Source organism: Pongo abelii, chromosome 13, assembly GCF_028885655.2.
Source record: "Pongo abelii isolate AG06213 chromosome 13, NHGRI_mPonAbe1-v2.0_pri, whole genome shotgun sequence".
Classification (NCBI taxonomy): domain Eukaryota; kingdom Metazoa; phylum Chordata; class Mammalia; order Primates; family Hominidae; genus Pongo; species Pongo abelii.
The window spans coordinates 30782345-30803969 of NC_071998.2; the positions used below are offsets into that span (position 1 = coordinate 30782345).

At 38.6% G+C, this 21625-nt stretch overlaps 1 protein-coding gene and 1 long non-coding RNA gene across 4 annotated transcripts in view; one reads left to right on the plus strand and one right to left on the minus strand.

Annotated features, from left to right (window-relative positions):
* The window catches only part of LOC134759767 (uncharacterized), a 31516-nt gene extending 11563 nt beyond the window's left edge, over positions 1-19953 (plus strand). The window contains exons 3-4 of the long non-coding RNA XR_010136496.1: positions 18920-18987; positions 19494-19953. This is a non-coding gene — a long non-coding RNA (uncharacterized LOC134759767). The remainder of the gene's footprint in view (positions 1-18919; positions 18988-19493) is intronic.
* Positions 17484-21625, minus strand: part of TEK (TEK receptor tyrosine kinase) — a 137524-nt gene continuing 133382 nt past the window's right edge. For all 3 annotated transcript variants that reach the window (XM_063713914.1, XM_024251798.2, NM_001133775.1), the window contains 2 exon segments: positions 19347-19446; positions 17484-18504 (listed from right to left, as the gene is read on the minus strand). In XM_063713914.1, coding sequence (XP_063569984.1) covers positions 18430-18504; positions 19347-19446 — 175 coding nt within the window. In that variant the 3' untranslated portion in view covers positions 17484-18429.

A 21625-nucleotide genomic window follows, 5' to 3' on the forward strand; every position in this document is an offset into this window, starting at 1 on the left:
CTGTATAACCTCTTTTCATATGTGCTTCTCATTAGAACAAAAGAGGTTCTTTCTACATTTGATTGGGTCCAGGTTATCTCACCAAGAGAAAATGTGTGTGTGTGTGTGTGTGTGTGTGTGTGTGTGGTATAGCTCAAATTCAGTCATTATGTGAACTTGATTTATACCAGATTTGTATATCTTGCTGTCAATTTTTCTATTTCTGCTTTTTCTGACAAAATATACCCAATGTTAAACAAGTTAATCAAGTACAACAAATCTAGCCACCAATTACCTGTTCGTGGCATTGCTATATGCACAGTTTCACCAGTGTCTGGCGTGGAATGGGGGATACCTGTATATTCATGTATGCCCATATAGGCCCTTCCTGTGTAGAAACAGTAGAGCAAGTTAACTTCAAGTATGTTAAAATTATATTATGCTGCTGTGTTTCCAAAGATGCTTGAGATATGGATGTTCCTCTGATCATGTCATTTATTATACAAAATGATTTCATTTTATGATGAACTTACACTCCTCTCCAGAGAATCTTTTACATCCTCTGCTTTGTTAAGAATACTCATTTCAGAAAGAATTCCCACAACATTCTATTATAGAATTTGTAGGGCCTTCTGTTGAAAGTAATCTTGAACCATGGACATAATCTTTCAGTTAACAAACCTGTTTAAAACAAAATCTTCTAAAAGTTAAAAAAAATATCAGAGCTTTCTTGGGGTAAGACACAAGTAAGGAAGTGAAAACTATTACACCATTTTAGAAGCATTGACTATATGACTTTTCTCACCCAATCTCAGATATCATTTATTATTCTCACCAGAACTATACAGCTTTATGTTTTGGGTAAATTTTATCTACTTTTTAAAACTATATAAACTTGCGCCTAAAGTTGTTCTTTTATTTAGAGAGATTACTTTTTTTTTTTTTTTTTAAGCATTCGACATTTCTGGCTTCTAGCCAGATGTCTTCCTTTAGTGATCCCTCCACTTTCTTCTCATACCTCCCTGGGAAGCAGATACACAGCTGAGGGTACCGATGTGCTAACCAATCATTAGAAGGTAGTGATAATGTGACAGAGGAAAGGCTACCTAGAAAAAGAACAATGCTTGTTAATCTAGTACATTCATGTAAAACATTTATAAAGCAATCGTTGGAGGTTGTATTAGGTATTAATGATATTTCGATAGGTGAGCAGTGTTAACTTTGTTATAAACATAAATTGAAGTCTTAATTTTGAGAAATATGTAAGTAACATCAGAGATTATGGTTGTCTTATGTCTAACACTTTTAAAAATATTCTGTAATATTTGGAGGTCACAATTCTAGTGAAAATGCAAAAGCCTGTATGGATCTGGTCATTTGGAAGGTAAAAGAAGACATGAAAGGAAAGAAGTGGTCACTTTGCCCAAGAACATCTTTAATTTCTGCATTGCTGTTTCGGTGACTCCTCTGGCCCCTACTACTGGCAGTAGAGTTTGGTCGATAATGGTATGGGGTTTCTGGACACTTTCAAAGAGAAGAAGAGGAAAAGTGCTGTTGAGTTGTCTTACTACATTTCTTTTTTATTATACTTTAAGTTTTAGGGTACATGTGCACAATGTGCAGGTTAGTTACGTATGTATACATGTGCCATGTTGGTGTGCTGCACCCATTAACTCGTCATTTAACATTAGGTATATCTCCTAATGCTATCCCTCCCCTCCCCACCCCCAACAGGCCCCGGTGTGTGATGTTCCCCTTCCTGTGTCCATGTGTTCTCATTGTTCAATTCCCACCTATGAGTGAGAAAATGTGATGTTTGGTTTTTTGTCCTTGTTATAGTTTGTTGAGAATGATGGTTTCCAGCTTCATCCATGTCCCTACAAAGGACATGAACTCATCATGTTTTATGGCTGCATAGTGTTCCATGGTGTATATGTGCCACATTTGCTTAATCCAGTCTATCATTGTTGGACATTTGGGTTGGTTTCAAGTCTTTGCTATTGTGAACAGTGCCGCAATAAACATACGTGTGCATGTGTCTTTATAGCAGCACGATTTATAATCCTTTGGGTATATACCCAGTAATGGGATGGCTGGGTCATATGGTATTTCTAGTTCTAGATCCCTGAGGAATCGCCACACTGACTTCCACAATGGTTGAACTAGTTTACAGTCCCACCAACAGTGTAAAAGTGTTCCTATTTCTCCACATCCTCTCCAGCACCTGTTTTTTCCTGACTTTTTAATGATCGCCATTCTAACTGGTGTGAGATGGTATCTCATTGTGGTTTTGATTTGCATTTCTCTGATGGCCAGTTATGATGAGCATTTTTTCATGTGTCTTTTGGCTGCATAAACATCTTCTTTTGAGAAGTGTCTGTTCATATCCTTCGCCCACTTTTTGATGGGGTTGTTTGTTTTTTTCTTGTAAATTTGTTTGAGTCCATTGTAGATTCTGGATATTAGCCCTTTGTCAGATGAGTAGATTGCAAAAATTTTCTCCCATTTTGTAGGTTGCCTGTTCACTCTGATGGTAGTTTCTTTTGCTGTGCAGAAGCTCTTTAGTTTAATTAGATCCCATTTGTCAATTTTGGCTTTTGTTGCCATTGCTTTTGGTGTTTTAGACATGAAGTCCTTGCCCATGCCTATGTCCTGAATGGTATTGCCTAGGTTTTCTTCTAGGGTTTTTATGGTTTTAGGTCTAACATTTAAGTCTTTATTCCATCTTGAATTAATTTTTGTATAAGGTGTAAGGAAGGGATCCAGTTTCAGCTTTCTACATATGTCTAGCCAGTTTTCCCAGCACCATTTATTAAATAGGGAATCCTTTCCCCATTGCTTGTTTTTGTCAGGTTTGTCAAAGATCAGATGGTTGTAGATATGCGGTGTTATTTCTGAGGGCTCTGTTCTGTTCCATTGATCTATATCTCTGTTTTGGTACCAGTACCATGCTGTTTTGGTTACTGTAGCCTTGTAGTATAGGTTGAGTCAGGTAGTGTGATGCCTCCAGCTTTGTTCTTTTGGCTTAGGATTGACTTGGCAATGAGGGCTCTTTTTTGGTTCCATATGAACTTTTAAGTAGTTTTTTCCAATTCTGTGAAGAAAGTCATTGGTAGCTTGATGGGGATGGCATTGAATATATAAATTACCTTGGGCAGTATGGCCATTTTCACGATGTTGATTCTTCCTACCCATGAGCATAGAATGTTGTTCCATTTGTTTGTTTCCTCTTTTATTTCATTGAGCAGTGGTTTGTAGTTCTCCTTGAAGAGATCTTTCACATCCCTTGTAAGTTGGATTCCTAGGTATTTTATTCTCTTTGAAGCAGTTGTGAATGGGAGTTCACTCATGATTTGGCTCTCTGTTTGTCTGTTATTGGTGTATAAGAATGCCTGTGATTTCTGCACATTGATTTTGTATCCTGAGACTTTGCTGAAGTTGCCTATCAGTTTAAGGAGATTTTGGGCTGAGACAATGGGGTTTTCTAGATATACAATCATGTCATCTGCAAACAGGGACAATTTGACTTCCTCTTTTCCTAATTGAATACCCTTTATTTCCTTCTCCTGCCTGATTGCCTTGGCCAGAACTTCCAACACTATGTTGAATAGGAGTGAGATTCAACACAGTGAATCTCACTCCTTGTGAGATTCAACACAGTGAGTCTCACTCCTTGTGAGATTCAACACAGTGAGTCTCACTCCTTGTGAGATTCAACAAGGATGAGAGAGGGCATCCTTGTCTTGTGCCAGTTTTCAAAGGGAATGCTTCCAGTTTTTGCCCATTCAGTAAGATATAGGCTGTGGGTTTGTCATAGACAGCTCTTATTATTTTCAGAGACATCCCATCAATACCTAATTTATTGAGAGTTTTTAGCATGAAGGGTTGTTGAATTTTGTCAAAGGCCTTTTCTGCATCTATTGAGATAATCATATGGTTTTTGTCGTTGGTTCTGTTTACATGCTGGATTACATTTATTGATTTGCTTATGTTGAACCAGCCTTGCATCCCAGGGATGAAGCCCACTTGATCATGTTGGATAAGCTTTTTGATGTGCTGCTGGATTTGGTTTGCCAGTATTTTATTGAGGATTTTTGCATTGATGTTCATCAGGGATATTGGTGTAAAATTCTCTTTTTTTGTTGTGTTTCTGCCAGGCTTTGGTATCAGGATGATGCTGGCCTCATAAAATGAGTTAGGGAGGATTCCCTCTTTTTCTATTGATTGGAATAGTTTCAGAAGGAATGGTACCAGCTCCTCCTTGTACCTCTGGTAGAATTCGGCTGTGAATCCATCTGGTCCTGGACTTTTTTTGGTTGGTAAGCTATTAATTATTGCCTCAATTTCACAGCCTGTTATTGGTCTATTCAGAGATTCAACTTCTGCCTGGTTTAATCTTGGGAGGGTGTATGTGTCGACGAATTTATCTATTTCTTCTAGATTTTCTAGTTTATTTGCATAGAGGTGTTTATAGTATTCTCTGATGGTAGTTTGTATTTCTGTGGGATTGCTGGTAATATCCCCTTTATCATTTTTTATTGCATCTATTCTTCTCTTTTTTCTTCTTTATTAATCTTGCTAGTGGTCTATCAGTTTTGTTGATCTTTTCAAAAAAACCAACTCCTGGATTCATTGATTTTTTGAAGGGTTTTTTGTGTCTCTATTTCTTTCAATTCTGCTCTGATCTTAGTTATTTCTTGCCTTCTGCTAGCTTTTGAATATGTTTGCTCTTGCTTCTGTAGTTCTTTGAATTGTGATGTTAAGGTGTCAATTTTAGATCTTTCCTGCTTTCTCTTGTGGGCATTTAGTGCTATAAATTTCCCTCTACACACTGCTTTGAATGTGTCCCAGAGATTCTGGTATGTTGTGTCTTTGTTCTCATTGGTTTCAAAGAACATCTTTATTTCTGCCTTCATTTTGTTATGTACCCAGTAGTCATTCGGGAGCAGGTTGTTCAGTTTCCATGTAGTTGAGCCATTTTGAGTGAGTTTCTTAATCCTGAGTTCTAGTTTGATTGCACTGTGGTCTGAGAGACAGTTTGTTATAATTTCTGTTCTTTTACATTTGCTGAGGAGTGCTTTACTTCCAACTATGTGGTCAATTTTGGAATAGGTGTGGCGTGGTGCTAAAAAGAATGTATATTCTGTTGATTTGGGGTGGAGAGTTCTGTAGATGTCTATTAGGTCTGCTTGGTGCAGAGCTGAGTTCAATTCCTGGACATCCTTGTTAACTTTCTGTCTCGTTGATCTGTCTAATGTTGACAGTGGGGTGTTAAAGTCTCCCATTATTATTGTGTGGGAGTCTAAGTCTCTTTGTAGGTCTCTAAGGACTTGCTTTATGAATCTGGGTGCTCCTGTATTGGGTGCATATATATTTAGGATAGTTAGCTCTTCTTGTTGAATTGATCCCTTTACCATTATGTAATGGCCTTCTTCGTCTCTTTTGATCTTTGTTGGTTTAAAGTCTGTTTTATCAGAGACTAGGATTGCAACCCCTGCCTTGTTTTGTTTTCCATTTGCTTGGTAGATCTTCCTCCATTCCTTTATTTTGAGCCTATGTGTGTCTCTGCACGTGAGATGGGTTTCCTGAATACAGCACACTGATGGGTCTTGACTCTTTATCCAATTTGCCAGTCTGTGTCTTTTAATTGGAGGATTTAGCCCATTTATGTTTAAGGTTAATATTGTTATGTGTGAATTTGATCCTGTCATTATGATGTTAGCTGGTTACTTTTCTCATTAGTTGATGCAGTTTCTTCCTAGCCTTGATGGTCTTTACAATTTGGCATGTTTTTGCAGTGGCTGGTACCGGTTGTTCCTTTCCATGTTTAGTGCTTCCTTCAGGAGCTGTTTTAGGGCAGGTCTAGTGGTGACAAAATCTCTCAGCATTTGCTTGTCTGTAAAGGATTTTATTTCTCCTTGACTTATGAAGCTTAGTTTGGCTGGATATGAAATTCGGGGTTGAAAATTCTTTTCTTTAAGAATGTTGAATATTGGCCCCCACTCTCTTCTGGCTTGTAGAGTTTCTGCCTAGAGATCAGCTGTTAGTCTGATGGGCCTCCCTTTGTGGGTAACCCGACCTTTCTCTCTGGCTGCCATTAACATTTTTTTCCTTCATTTCAACTTTGGTGAATCTGAAAATTATGTGTCTTGGAGTTGCTCTTCTCAAGGAATATCTTTGTGGCGTTCTCTATATTTCCTGAATTTGAATGTTGGCCTGCCTTGCTATATTGGGGAAGTTCTCCTGGATAATATCCTGCATAGTGTTTTCCAACTTGGTTCCATTCTCCCCATCACTTTCAGGTACACCAATCAGACATAGATTTGGTCTTTTCAAATAGTCCCATATTTCTTGGAGGCTTTGTTCATTCCTTTTTATTCTTTTCTCTCTAAACTTCTCTTCTTGCTTCATTTCATTCATTTGATCTTCCATCACTGATACCCTTTATTCCAGTTGATCGAATCGGCTACTGAGGCTTGCTCATTCGTCATGTAGGTCTCGTGCCTTGGTTTTCAGCTCCATCAGGTCGTTTAAGGACTTCTCTGCATTGGTTATTCTAGTTAGCCATTTGTCTAATTTTTTTTCAATGTTTTTAACTTCTTTGCCATGGGTTTGAACTTCCTCCTTTAGCTTGCAGTAGTTTGATCGTCTGAAGCCTTCTTCTCTCAACTCCTCAAAGTCATTCTCTGTCTAGCTTTGTTCGGTTGCTGGTGAGGAGCTGCGTTCCTTTGGAGGAGGAGAGGTGCTCTGATTTTTAGAGTTTGCAGTTTTTCTGCTCTGCTTTTTCCCATCTTTGTGGTTTTATCTACCTTTGGTCTTTGATTATGGTGACATACAGATGGGTTTTTGGTGTGGATGTCCTTTCTGTTTGTTAGTTTTCCTTCTAACAGTCAGGACCCTCAGGGGCAGGTCTGTTGGAGTTTGCTGGAGGTCCACTCCAGACCCTGTTTGCCTGAGTATCAGCAGTGGAGGCTGCAGAACAGCAGATATTGGTGAACAGCAATTATTGCTGCCTGATCGTTCCTCTGGAAGTTTTGTCTCAGAGGAGTACCCAGCCATGTGAGGTGTCAGTCTGCCCCTACTAGGGGTTGCCTCCCAGTTAGGCTACTCGGGGGTCAGGGACCCACTTGAGGAGGCAGTCTGTCCGTTCTCAGATCTCCAGCTGCGTGCTGGGAGAACCACTACTCTCTTCAAAGCCGTCAGACAGGGACATTTAACTCCGCAGAGGTTTCTGCTGCCTTTTGTTTGGTTGTGCCCTGCCCCCAGAGGTGGAGTCTACAGAGGCAGGCAGGCCTTCTTGAGCTGCGGTGGGCTCTACCCAGTTTGAGCTTCCTGGATGCTTTGTTTATCTACTCAAGCCTCGGCAATGGCAGGCGCCCCTCCCCCAACCTTGCTGCCGCTGTGCAGTTTGATCTCAGACTGCTGTGCTAGCAATGAGAGAGGCTCCGTGGGCGTAGGACCCTCCGAGCCAGGCGCGGGATATAATCTTCTGGTGTGCCGTTTGCTAAGACTGTTGGAAAAGCACAGTATTAGGGTGGCAGTGACCCGATTTTCCAGGTGCCATCTGTCACCCCTTTCTTTGACTAGGAAAGGGAATTCCCTGACCCCTGGCACTTCCTTGGTGAGGTGATGCCTCGCCCTGCTTCGGCTCATGCTCAGTGTGCTGCACCCACTGTCCTGCACCCACTTTCCGACACTCCCCAGTGAGATGAACGCGGTACCTCAGTTGGAAATGCAGAAATCACCCATCTTCTGCGTCGCTTATGCTGGGAGCTGTAGACTGGAGCTGTTCCTATTCGGCCATCTTGGCTCTGCCCTCTGACTTACTACATTTTTGAAGGTTACATTTCCACAGTAATTTCTAAAATCGGGACTGGAGCCAGGTGAAGGGGATGAAGAGAAATAAAGTTGGTTTGAATTTTTAGCTCATCTTCAAAGTAGTGGAAGATGGTTTAGATTTGAAGCAATGAGTCTGTGACTTTCATGAGGATCATTTCTCAGGTTACCTCCATTTCTTTTTCCTCTGAGATACCTGAAACCATCATACTTCTTGAAGTTAAAAACATCTTTACCTAACAAAATTATAACAGATTTCTTTAGCTCTCCTATCCATAAATAGAAGTTGAGATTTTTCTCCCCCTCACAAAATATATGCAAGTAAATGTAAACTTCTCAGTGAACTCTGTTGACATAAAGGTTTTGGTCATTTGGCTATTGTGTAATGTGTTTTTATTCTAACTTGTGCAGTTACTTGATTTTTAATTCATAACAACTCACTGATTATTTAAGGCAGTCTAATATGGATCTTCTAAACATAGTAAGTTCTAGACTATATCCCCAATACCTGAATTGTCTAATCTCTTTAGGGGGTTAGTTCTTTCTTGATAGAGATAGAGATAGAGAAATATATAGATATATATAGAAATATATATAGATATATAGTAATATATAGAGATACATACGTGTGTGTGTGTGTGTGTGTGTGTATATATATATATATATGGCAACGGGATCTGGCTCTGTCTCTCAGGCTGGAGTGCACTGGCATGATCATAGCTCACTGCAGCCTCGAGCTCCTGGGCTCAAGTAATTCTCCCACCTCAGCTTCCCAAGTAGCTGGGACCACAGGTATACTCACCATGCCCAGCTAGTTTTATTTTTTGTAGAGAAAGTCTTGCTGTGTTGCCGAGGCTGTTCTCAAACTCCAGGACTCAGGTGATTCTCTTGCCTTGGCTTCCCAAAGTGCTGGGATTATAAGAATGAGCCACTGAGCCCAGCTTGGACCTGTATTTTTTAACTGAAAAGTAAAAAATTGTATATTTATGGTGAACAATGTGATATTTTGATATACATATGTACATTGTAGAATAAATTTATTTAACATTTGCATTACCTCACATATTTTTTTGTGGTGAGAACACTTAAAATCTACTGTCCTAGCAATTTTCATGTATACAATATATTATTATTAATTGTAGTCACCATGATACACAATAGCTCTCCTAATCTTATTCCTTCAGTCTAACTGAAATTTTGTGTCCTTCAACCAACATCTTCAGTGGCCCTTACCCCCAGTCTCTGGTAACCACCACTTTACTCTCTGTTTCTGTGGCTTGACTGTTTTACACTTCTCATGTGCATGAGATCGTGCAGTATGCATCTTTTTTCTCCTGGCTTACCTTACATAATATAATGTCCTCCAACTTCATTCATGTCACAAATGACAGGATTTCCTTTTTTTTAAAAGGCTGAATAGTATTGCATTGTGTATATATACAACATTTTCTTTATCCATTCATTCCCTGATGGACACCTAGGTTGATTCCATATCTTGGCTATTGTGAATAATGCAGCGAACATAAGCATATAGACATTTCTTTGATCTACTGATATAATATCCTTTGAATATGTATCAAGTAGTGGAATTGCTGGATCATATAGTAGTTCTATTTTTAACTTATTGAGAAACTGCCATACTGTTTTCCATAATGGCTATACTAATTTACATTCCCACCAACAGTGTGCAAGGATTCCCTTTTTTACACATCCTCATTAACACTTGTTATCGTTCATCTTTTTGTTAATAGCCAGTCTAACAAATGTGAGGTGAGAACTCATTGTGGTTTTAATTTCCATTATTCTGATTATTAGTGATGTTGAGCATTTTCTTCATATACCTGTTGGTCATACGTATGTCTTATTTTGTGAAATGATTTATTCAGGCCCTTCCTCTATTTTTCCAATTGTTTTCTTACTATTGAGTTGTTCACGTTCCTTATGTATTTTGAGTATCAACTCTTATCAGATGGATGGTTTGCAAATATATTCTCCCATTTTGTAGGCTGTCTCTTCACTTTGTTCATTGTTTCCTTTGCTGTGAAGAAGCTTTTTAGTTTGATGTAATCCCATTTGTCTGGTTTTTCATTGCCTGTGTTTTTAGGGTCATATCCAAAAAATCTGCTCAGACCAATGTCATGGAGTTTACCCCGGTGATTACCTTAGTACCCCTAGAACTACTTCTAGTAGTTTTACAGTTTCTAGTCTTATGTTTAAGTCTTCCATCCATTTTGAGTTGATTTTGTACGTGGTGTGAAATGGGGGGATAATTTCATTCTTCTGCATATGAATATCCAGTTTTCCTAGCACAATTTATTGAAGAAACTATTGTTTTGCCATTGTGTGTTCTTGGCATTTTGTTAAAAATTGACCACAAATGTGTAGATTTATTTCTGGACTCTATTTGTTCCATTGGTTCATATGTCTGTTTTTATGTCAGTACCATACTGCTTTGATGACTCTAGATTTGTAGTAGATGTTGAAATCAACTAGGTGCCTCCAGATTTGTTCTCTTGCTCAAGATTTCATTGGGTATTTGGGATCTTTTGTGGTTCCATACAAATGTTACGGTTGTCTTTTCTATTTCTGTGAAAAATGCCATTAGAATTTTGATAAGTATTGAATCTATGGATCACACTGGGTAGTATGGACATTTTAACAATATTAATTCTTACAGTCTGCGAATGTGGAAAATTCTTTCATTTATTTGTGTCTTTGATTTCTTTCATCCGTGTTTTATAGTTTTCATTGTGCAGATCTTTTACCTTTTGGGTTAAACTTATTCCTATTTAGTTTTTAGTAACTATTGTAAATGGAGTTTTCTTTATTTCTTTTTCAGATAGCTTGTTGTTAATAGATACACTACTGGTTTTTGTAGGTTGATTTTTGTATCTTGCAGCTTTACTGAGTTTATTTACACTAACAGGGTTTTTTGGTAGAGTCTTTAGAGTTTTCATTATATAAGATCATGTTGTCTGCAAACAGAGACAATTTAACTTCTTCCTTTCAGAACTGGATGCCTTTTCTTTCTTTCTCTTGCTTAATTGCTTTGGCTAGGACTCCCAGTATTAGGTTCAATAGAAGTAGTAAGAGCGGGCATCCTTTTCTTGTTCCTGATCTTAGAGGAAAAATTTTCAACTTTTCACCATTGAGTATAATGTTAGCTAGGGGATTGTCCTGTATGGTGTTTACTGGGTTAAGATACATTCCTTTTTATGCCAATTTTGTTGAGAATTTTTATCATGAAGAGATTTTGTTACATGGCTTTTCTACATGTATTGAGATGATCATATGGTTTTTGCACTTCTTTCTGTTAATGCCATGTGTCACATTTATTGATTTGCATATATTGACCCATCCTTGCAACCTAGGGATAAATTGCACTTAATTATGGTGAATCATCCTTTTAATGAGCTGTTGAATTTGGTTTGCTAGTTTTTTGTTGAAGATTTTTGCATCTGTGTTCACCAGGGGTATTAGCCTATAATTTTCTTTTTTTTTTTTTTTTTTTTTTTTTTCATGTCTTTTTTTTTTTTTATTCATTAAAATATCATAATATACACTTTATTTCTGAACGCTTAAATTGAAGTAGCAAAAATATTAGAGAACCAATCAAAGGTTTTCAGCAATAAAGTGGCATTATTATTATTATTATTTTTTTTTTTGCATTTCTTTTTTTTTTTTTCTTTTATTATTATTATTATTATTATTATTATACTTTAGGTTTTATGGTACATGTGCACAATGTGCAGGTAAGTTACATATGTATACATGTGCCATGCTGGTGCGCTGCACCCACCAACTCGTCATCTAGCATTAGGTATATCTCCCAATGCTATCCCTCCCCCTCCCCCCACCCCACAACAGTCCCCAGAGTGTGATGTTCCCCTTCCTGTGTCCATGTGTTCTCATTGTTCAATTCCCACCTATGAGTGAGAATATGCAGTGTTTGGTTTTTTGTTCTTGCGATAGTTTACTGAGAATGATGATTTCCAATTTCATCCATGTCCCTACAAAGGACGTGAACTCATCATTTTTTATGGCTGCATAGTTTGTAGTGTCCTTGTCTGGCTTTGGCATCATGAAATGAACTTGGAAGTTTTCCTTCCTTTTCAGTTTTTTTTTGAAAGAGTTTGAGAAGAATTGGTATTATTTCTTCCCTAAATGTTTGATAGAATTCAGCAGTGAAGCCATCAGGTGCTGGGCTTTTCTTTCATGGGAGACTGATTACTGACTCATAATCTCCTTACTGGTTATTGGTCTGCTCAGGTTTTCTATTTATTAATGATTCAGTCTTGGTAGGTGGTATGTATCTAGAAATCTGTCAATTTCTTCTAGACTATTTCTTGGCATATAGTTGTTCATATTAGTCACTTATGATTTTTCTTATTTCTATAATATTTCTATCTATTCAGATCTATTAATATTTGCTTTACGTATTTAAGATGCTCTGACATTAGGTGCATACATATTTACAGTTACTGTATCTACTTGATAAATTGCTCTTTTTATTATATAATGACCTTGTTTGTCTCGTTTCACAGTTTTTGGCATAAAATCTATTTTATATAATAGAGACACTCCTGTTCTCTTCTTGTTTCTATTTGCATGGAATACCTTTTTCTATCCTTAAACTCTTATTCTGTGTGTATCTTTAAAAGTGAAGTGAGTCTCTGTAGGCAGCATATAATTGGGTTTTATTTTTTTATTCAGCCAATCTATGTTTTTTAATTGGAGAATTTAACATTTACATTCAAGGTAATTATTGACATGTAAGGACTTACTATTGCCATTTTGTTAATTGTTTTCTCTTTGTTGTGTAGATCTTTTTCCTTTTTTCCTTAAGATGGTTTTCTCTAGTGGTATGTGCTTTGATTTCTTACTTTTTTATCTTTTGTGTATCTTGTGTAGATTTTTGCTAGTGGTTACCTGGAGGCTTATATAAAAATCTTACAGTTATAATAGATTACTTTAAGCTGATAACAACTTAGTTTTGATTGAATAAAGTAACTATTCTTCCACCCCCCACATTTTTTGATGTCATAATTTATATTTTTTATATTGCATATCCCTTAACAAATTATTGTAGCTGTTATTTGTGATAGTTTTCCATTTTAACGTTCGTTCTAAAGACAGTGATTTACACACCACAATTACAATATTATTCTGAATTTGTGTGATAACTTTTGCCAATGACTTTCATATTTTCATGCTATTAAATTAGCAGCCTTTTCATTCAGCTTGAACTCTCTTTAGCATTTCCTATAAGTCCAGATGTAGTGGTAATGAAATCCCTCAGCTTTTGTTTGGGAAAGTCTTTATTTCTTCATTTCTGAAGGACAGCCTTACCAGATACAGGATTCTTGGTTGACATTATTTTCTTTTCAGAACTTTGACTATATCATTCCACTCTCTCCTGGCCTGTAACATTTCTGCTAAGAAATTGGCTGCTAGTCTTATTGGAACTGCGTTATATATGTTAATCTTCTTTTTCCTTGCTGCTTTCAGGATCCTCTTTGTTTTTTGACAATTTGATTATAATATATCTTGCCATAAATATTATTTGGATTGAATCTGTTTGGAGACTTTTGACCTTCCTCTACCTAAATATTTATCTTTCCCCAGATTTGGAAAGTGTTATGCTATTTATTTCTTAAATAAGCTTTCTACCCCTTTCTGTCTCTTCTCCTTCTTGAACTCTTATAACTCAAACATGTGCTCTTTTGATGCTGTCTCACAAATTCCATATGCATTCTTCATTACTTTTCATCCTTCCCCCCAACCCCATGACTACATATTTGAATTCAGATTCTTCTGCTGGATCAATTCTGTTGTTGTTGTCTATCACATTTTTCATTTCATTTATTTTTCAGCTCCAGAATGTTGGGGTTTTAAAATATAATTTCAATCTGTTAAATTTGTCATTTTGATTGTTTACTGTTTCCATGATTTTATTGAATCATTTCTCTGAATACTTTCGAAGTTTGCTGAGCTTTCTTAAAACAATTCTCTTGAATTCTTTATCAGGCAGTTTGTATAGTTCTTTGGGGTTAGCTACTAGATTATTGTGCTCTTTTGGTGGTGTTGTGTCTGGGTTTTTTTTTTTTTTTTTCATGTTTCTTGTTGCTTATGTTGATACCTGTGCATTTGGGGGAATGGTCACATTTGCAAAACTCATGGGCTAGTTTCACTGTGGAAAGACCTTCCTCTCCATGGAATATAAGACCATTTGCTGACTGAGGTGCAGTAGTTCTGGCACCAGCTCTGTCAGCAGAGGTTGGTGTTGACAAAGGTGGCAGGGCTCCTCAGTGGTCAACACTGTGGATGTCCACAGTGCCAGCAAGGGTTGTTGGGGTCTTCAGAAACAATGGCTGAAGAGATCCTCCTGATCTCTTTTCTCCCACTAGGGAAGCTATAGCTGAAAGGGTATGTCTTGGCACTGGGTCTGGTTTATGGGCTGTCTTGCAGTAGTGATAGTACCAGTATTTGAGTGGTACCTGTGGAGCAGCCATGGAGCTGAGGCCTGAAGCATGAGAACATGTGGAGGGTCTGTCACTATGAGATCTGGGAATTAATGGCACTGGTTCCTGGGGCACAAGCAACCCTCCTACAGTAACAGCATGCAAGCCACAGATGCTCTGGAGCGGCTGGTAGAGACAAGAATGGGAGCACAGACACGCACAGTGTTAGAGAAGCTCCAGAGTCAGGGCAGGGCCTCATTCTCTATGGTGACTGAGCTGTTGGCTTGAGGCACAGGCACCCTGTCTGTCATGTTGGTAGCAGCTTTGGGCTACAAATGCTTGTGAAGTAGCCAGGGAACCAAGAATGGAAGCACAGGTGTGCAGAGTTAGCATGGCTCTAGGGTTAGGATGGAGCCTAGTTATCCATGTGGCTGAACTGGTGTGTAGAGTATGGACTCTAGGGCCCAGAGTACAAACTAGCTCACTAGGGCAGTCGCTACAGTGTCTGAGACAAGGGTGGGCCCAATGCAGCCACAGAGCCTGAGACTGGAGCTTGTGGGCTCTTATGAAGTGGCTGCAGCTCCAAGATTGAGGTATGTACAGGGTTAGAAGAAATGGTGGCTCCTCTCTTAAAGTGTCTCAACAGCAACCACTTCTGGGGGTAGGGGTTTTTAGGGATGTGCATTTCCTTTTCTAAGGTTCTCCAGTGGGAATGGCTATCTGATACCTCAGTGGCAGGAGATGCTGGTATCCTCTGTAAAGCAGGTCACCGGTGACCACAGCAGTTCTGCTGTGTGGCTCATACCAAGGCCTTCACCTTTCTTTGTTCCTAGACATCTCCTGGTGTATTAGGTATGCTGATCACAATCCTTTGTGTGTGGTTATTCTCCATTATTGTGCTCCACTGTATAGCTGTAGATCCTATAATGGGCCCTAGCACTCCTTCTGGGTTGTTTTGGTATGTGAATAGTTGTCTGTATTTATTTATTTATTCTTTTTTTGTGTGTGGGAAGATAAAGACTGGTATCTCCTAGTATGCCCTCTTGGTGAAGACACGCTGGACCGATATTTCAGTGGCTTTTCATTCATGTTTCCATTTAGTTAAGTGTTATGTGAGCAGCCTTTATTTTGCCCTGTGTCTTTGCTTGAATATGCTGTTGGGAATAAAGAGTAGGATGAATTCAGTTGCCTAGTTGTAATTCCTGAATACACAAGAATATGTAAAGTTTGTGCAGCATGTAGAACTACAATATGTCCTCAATGTTCTCAATAGGTTCTTGGAAACTGACTTAACTCTTGTTTCTTTATTATACTTTAAGCTCTGGGGTACATGTGCAGAATGTGCAGGTTTGTTACATAGGTATACATGTGCCATGGTGGTGTGCTGCACCCATCAACCTGCCATCTACATTAGGTACTTCTTCTAATGCTAGCCCTCCTTGAGAGGCCCCGCTGTGTGATGCCCCCCGACATCCCCCCATGTCCATGTGTTCTCACTGTTCAGCTCCCACTTATGAGTGAGGACATGTGGTGTTTGGTTTTCTGTTCTTGTGTTAGTTTGCTGAGAATGATGGTTTCCAGCTGCATCCATGTCTTTCCAAAGGACATGAACTCATCCTTTTTCATGACTGCATAGTGTTCCATGGTGTATATGTGCCACATTTTCTTTATCCAGTCAATTATTGATGAGCATTTGGGTTGGTTCCAAGTCTTTGCTATTGTGAACAGTGCTGCAATAAACATACGTGTGCATGTGTCTTTATAGTAGAATGATTTATAATCCTTTGGGTATATACCCACTAATGGGATTGCTGGGTCAAATGGTATTTCTGGTTCTAGATCCTTGAGGAATTGCCACACTGTCTCCCACAATGGCTGAACTAATTTACACTTTCAGCAGCAGTGTAAAAGCATTCCTATTTATCTACATCCTTTCCAGCATCTGTTGTTTCCTGACTTTTTAATGATCACCATTCTAACTGGCGTGAGATGGTATCTCATTGTGGTTTTGATTTGCATTTCTCTTATGACCAGTGATGATGTGCTTTTTTTTCGTGTTTGTTGGCTGCATAAATGTCTTCTTTTGAGAAGTGTCTGTTCATATCCTTTGCCCACTTTTTGATGGGGTTGTTTTTTCTTGTAAATTTGTTTACGTTCTTTGTAGATTTGGATATTAGCCCTTTGTCAGATGGATAGATTGCAAAAATTTTCTCCCATTCTGTAGGTTGTCTGTTCACACTGATGATAGTTTATTTTGCTGTGCAGAAGCTCTTTAGTTTGATTAGATCCCATTTGTCAATTTTGGCTTTTGTTGCCATTGCTTTTGGTGTTTTAGTCATGAAGTCTTTGCCCATGCCTATGTCCTGAATGGTATTGCCCAGGTTTTCTTCTAGGGCTTTTATCGTTTTAGATCTTACATTTAAGTCAAGTCTTTAATCCATCTTGAGTTAATTTTTGCATAAGGTATAAGGAAGGGATCCAGTTTTCAGCATATGGCTAGCCAGTTTTCCTAACACCATTTATTAAATAGGGAATCCTTTCCCCATTGCTTTTGTCAGGTTTGTCAAAGATCAGATGGTTGTAGATGTGTGGTGTTATTCCTGAGGCCTCTGTTCTGTTCCATTGGTCTATATATCTGTTTTGGTACCAGTACCATGCTGTTTTGGTTACTGTAGCCTTGTAGTATAGTTTGAAGTCAGGTAGCCTGATACCTCCAATTTTGTTCTTTTTGCTTAGGATTGTCTTGGCTGTGTGTGCTCTTTTTTGGTTCCATATGAAATTTAAAGTAGTTTTTTTCCAGTTCTATGAAGAAAGTCAATGGTAGCTTGATGGGGATACCATCTTGTTTCTATCAGTTACCCTATGGTAAAATTGGTTTCGCTATATAGTACTGCAGTTTCCACGAACCTATCAATGACATTGTTTGAGGACTTACTGTATTTAACATTGTAACACAATTAAAAGGAATTGCAATTCTAAGCCCTTGATTCACACTGGAACACTCCCAAAGGTGTACTGCCTGTTGCAAGAAAAAGAAATAGGCAGTAGAACACTTCTAGGAGAACTTTTCAATCTGATGAGCTTCAGATTCCGTATCTGGTGGAGTATACTCACACTACTCTATGTGCTAGGGATGGATAATTTAAAGCATTTTTCTTTAAAGTATAATAAGGACATGTGGCAATAGCTATGAGACACACTCCTGGATGAGACGTGAGTAGGCAAGACATTTATTCACTCATGATATATCAGTGCAAAGTGTGCCTACAGTATACAAGGTAAACTCACAACTCATCAAAACTAAAACTTTTTACAATGTGCAATACATGTAGGGATGGATATTAATTCAATATATAAATGTCACATGTCTCCCGAATGTCACCCAGGCTTTCTGTTATTTCTTAAAATATACAAGTCAATATTACCAGAGAAAAGAAAAGAAAATCCCATTATTTTATCTTAAACTTATGTATACTTCTCTAAAGATTCTTAGGCTTGTAAGCAATGAGATTTAAGTCTATTTTTAGATATTAGCATTCTGGACTGACTTGCAGGCTGTGGAAACACAAGACAGAGTGGTCACATGACTAAATGAAACGGGACTGGCTGCTACAGGTAAGGGATAAAATTGAGAGAGAAGAATCTGATTTACATCACTTAGATTTTTCAGTCTCTTAAATATTAACCTATGTCTTGTTAGAATTCATATAGTTCTCTCACTTAACCTGTGCTATCAGGGTCATTGTTAGGTTTATTAACAATATTTTACTTTGACACAGGAAAACATTTAATAGCATTCAATATAAAGGTAAATATCAAAATATCTAGGACAATAATGAGTTATGCATTATACTAATTGTACTCACGCCTTCCTATGAAGTCCACATTTTTAAAAAAATATATTATTGCATATGAAACCACAAACAGGCATTCTGATTTCAGCCCATTCTTAAAACAGTATATACAGTCCTATTAGAGTCAGAGCATACTATATAGATCCATGCATGGGATCTACAGTGGTGAAGGTCCCAGGTGTACAGCACATATGTACACTTCTATATCACATCTCTTGGCAGAGGCATGTTTTCTCAGCAGGTGTCAAGGGTCTCCCATGCCAGTGAAAGGGAAACAGAGGATATACAGATGTTCTGTCCTAGGCCGCTTCTTCAGCAGAACAGTCAATTCCTGCATAAGTAAACTTCTCATAAAGCGTGGTATTCACGTAGGTCTGGAAGAATGAGAATGGTTCAGAGACATAGGCTGCTTTGATTCCACCTCTGCCAGTGGCAGTTACAGCAATACCTTGGTTTTCTTAGTTTGTTGCAACTCATATACTAAGCACTTGGGGGATACTTTTCTGTCCTCAGTCCCTCTGTTGTATTTGATGACTTTCTTCCTAAAATGCATCCCCTTGCCTTCTGCAAGTAGGATTTCATACTGTATCCTCAGTTTCTGAGCTTGCCTTTCTCACAGTGTCTTATTGGTACCTCCTAATGTGTTCAGCTTCTCTAGGGTTCCTTCCTCTGTCTGAATCTCATTTTCACATCTCTCTGTGTGATCTCACCTGCATCTCTAGTTGAATTACCACTTGGGTTTTGATGACTATTTCTTTAAACTATATTTACTTTTCTTTTGACTCCCAGATCGGTACAGCCAACTTACTTCTAGAAATTTTTATGGAGTTCCTGACCCTCCTCATAGTAACCTGCAGGTGAGGCTCTGTTGTCTACTTGCTGTGTGTCCTTGGTCAAGTCACCCACTTCTGAGTCTGTTTCTTCATCTATAAAATTAAAGGGTCAGGCTATATGACTAAAATTCCTTCCAGCTCTAATAGGCTAATTCTATATGTTATTCTAGTGTGTACATGACTATATCTTGTATAGAAATCTTATCTCCCCCCAAAATTGTAACTTCTTCAAAGTCGCGGGGGTGGAGGGACATCCTTTGTTTCTATAATACTTAGGGCCATGCCAAGAAGAACTTCTTCAATTGTTTCAATGTTTTTTATGAACCACCCCGGGCACATCAGGTCTTCCAGTTAAAGATCTCCTGCCTGACTTTAATACTTACCTTTCGCTCCTCTAACATTCTGTTTAAGGACACCAATATCTGGGCAAATGATGGCCTCTCATAAGGCTTCTCCCGCCAGCATTGTCTCATTAGATCATACCTTCGAAAGCAAAGAATTAAAGGGTTAATTCTATAACTGTGCTTCAGTCCTAGGCACGGCAGGAAAAGAGAGGAGAGAATGAAGCCACCCAATGCATGGTTATGAAGCTTAACCAAAGTACAGCAACTAGGAAGTTTCTATGAGGCCTCCCAGCTTCCTAAGCCAGTCTCATTTCAACTCTCCATAGATTTAGTTCCTACCCTTGGTACTGTTTCTGCAGGACCTTGGTCTCAGCTATTACAATCATCTAGAAAGAACTGGGTATGTGTCTAGAGCAGCATTTGCCTTGGAATGCTGCATATTTCAAAATGTTAGTGTCTCTTAAAGGGCCCATGCTCAAACTTGTAAAATGCCACCCATATAAAGTCCCTTTAAGAGGCAGGACTTTTAGAAGCACTGTCATTAAAAACAAGAAAATGCCTGTTTAACGAGGTGCTATGGACTGAATGTTCATGCCAGCCAAAAATCATGTGTTGAAACCATGTGATGGTGTTTGAAGGTAGGTCCTTTGGGAGGTGATTAGGTCATGAGGGTAGAACCCTCATGAATGGGATTTGTGCCCTTACAGAAAAGGCCTCAAAGAGCTCTTTTGCCCCTAGTGCCACGTGAGGACACAGCAGAAAGATGGCCATCTATGAGCCAGGAAATGGCTCATGGCCACCAAATCTGCTAGCGCTTTGATCTTGGATTTCCCAGCCTTCAGAACTGTGAGAAATACATCTCTGTTGTTTATAAGCCACCAAGTTTATGGAATGTTGTTACAGCAGCCGGAAATGACTAAGACAACAGGTTTAACACAAAGTTTCCAACTTAATTGACCACAGAACTCCTCTCCTCTTGTATCACGTATTTATATCTTACACAACACGTGAAAACATAGTTTGGGAAACACTGACCTAAGACAGTGCTTACTCAGTTGTGCTCAGAACTACTCTGTTATTAAAATGCAGAATTCTGGAACCTGCCCTAAACTTATAGAATCAATGACTGACAGTGGGGACCAAGAGCCCACATGCTGAACAAATGACTCTGGGGAACCTTATGTGCATGGAAGGCTATCAACCATTGACTTAGGGTGTCACAGATCCCAGAACAGCTTATACTTTAACATAAGTTTCTTAAAGACTAAAAAATCTTCTCACCCCTTATGAAGTGAATCTCAAAAGGTGGAATTTTAGGGACTATGTCTAGTGATGGTCCAACTATGTCCAGGTTTTTCCAGGATGGTATGTAGGCTTCTTGCTCCAGTGAGATTAACACCCTCCTTCACTCTTAGAAGTAGCCCCATTTAGACAATAAATTATTTGCTCAACCTAGAGCCTTGCAGTCTTCAAACATGCCAGTTAGCTTCTACCCTGGCTAGTTCTTGGAATGCTGGTATCACTACAGTTCATTATTCTTACCCTTGGAATAAATCTTACTTTTGAAAGTAATCTTAGCAGAAGCAAGGTTCGAAGCAAGAAAATGTATCTTTATTTTTTTATTATACTTTCAGTTCTGGGATACATGTGGAGAACGTGCAGGTTTGTTACATATGTATACAAGTGCCATGGTGGTTTGCTGCATCCATCAACCTGTCATCTACGTTAGGTATTTCTCCTAATGCTATCCCTCCCCTAGCCCCCACCCCCCGACAGGTATGTGATGTTCCCCTCCCTGTGTCCATCTGTTCTCATCCTTAAACTCCAACTTATGAGTGAGAACATGCAATGTTTGGTCTTGTGTTCTTGGGCTACTTTCCTGAGAGTGTTGGTTTCCAGCTTCATCCATGTTCGTCCAAAGGAAAAGAACTCATCATTTCTTACGGCTGCATAGTATTCCATGGTGTATATGTGCCACATTTTCTTTATCCAGTTTATCACTGATGGGCATTTGAGTTGGTTCCAAGTCTTTACTATTGTGAACAGTGCTGCAATAAACATATGTGTGCATGTGTCTTTATAGCAGAATGATTTATAATCCTTTGGGTATATTCCCAGTAATGGGATTGCTGGTCAATTTCTAATTCTAGATCCCTGAGGAATCGCCACACTGACTTCCACAATGATTGAGCTAATTTACACTCCCACCAACAGTGTAAAAGCATTCCTATTTCTCCACATCCTCTCCAGCATCTGTCATTTCCTGACTTTTTAATGATTGCTATTCTAACTGGTGTGAAATGGCATCTCATTGTGGT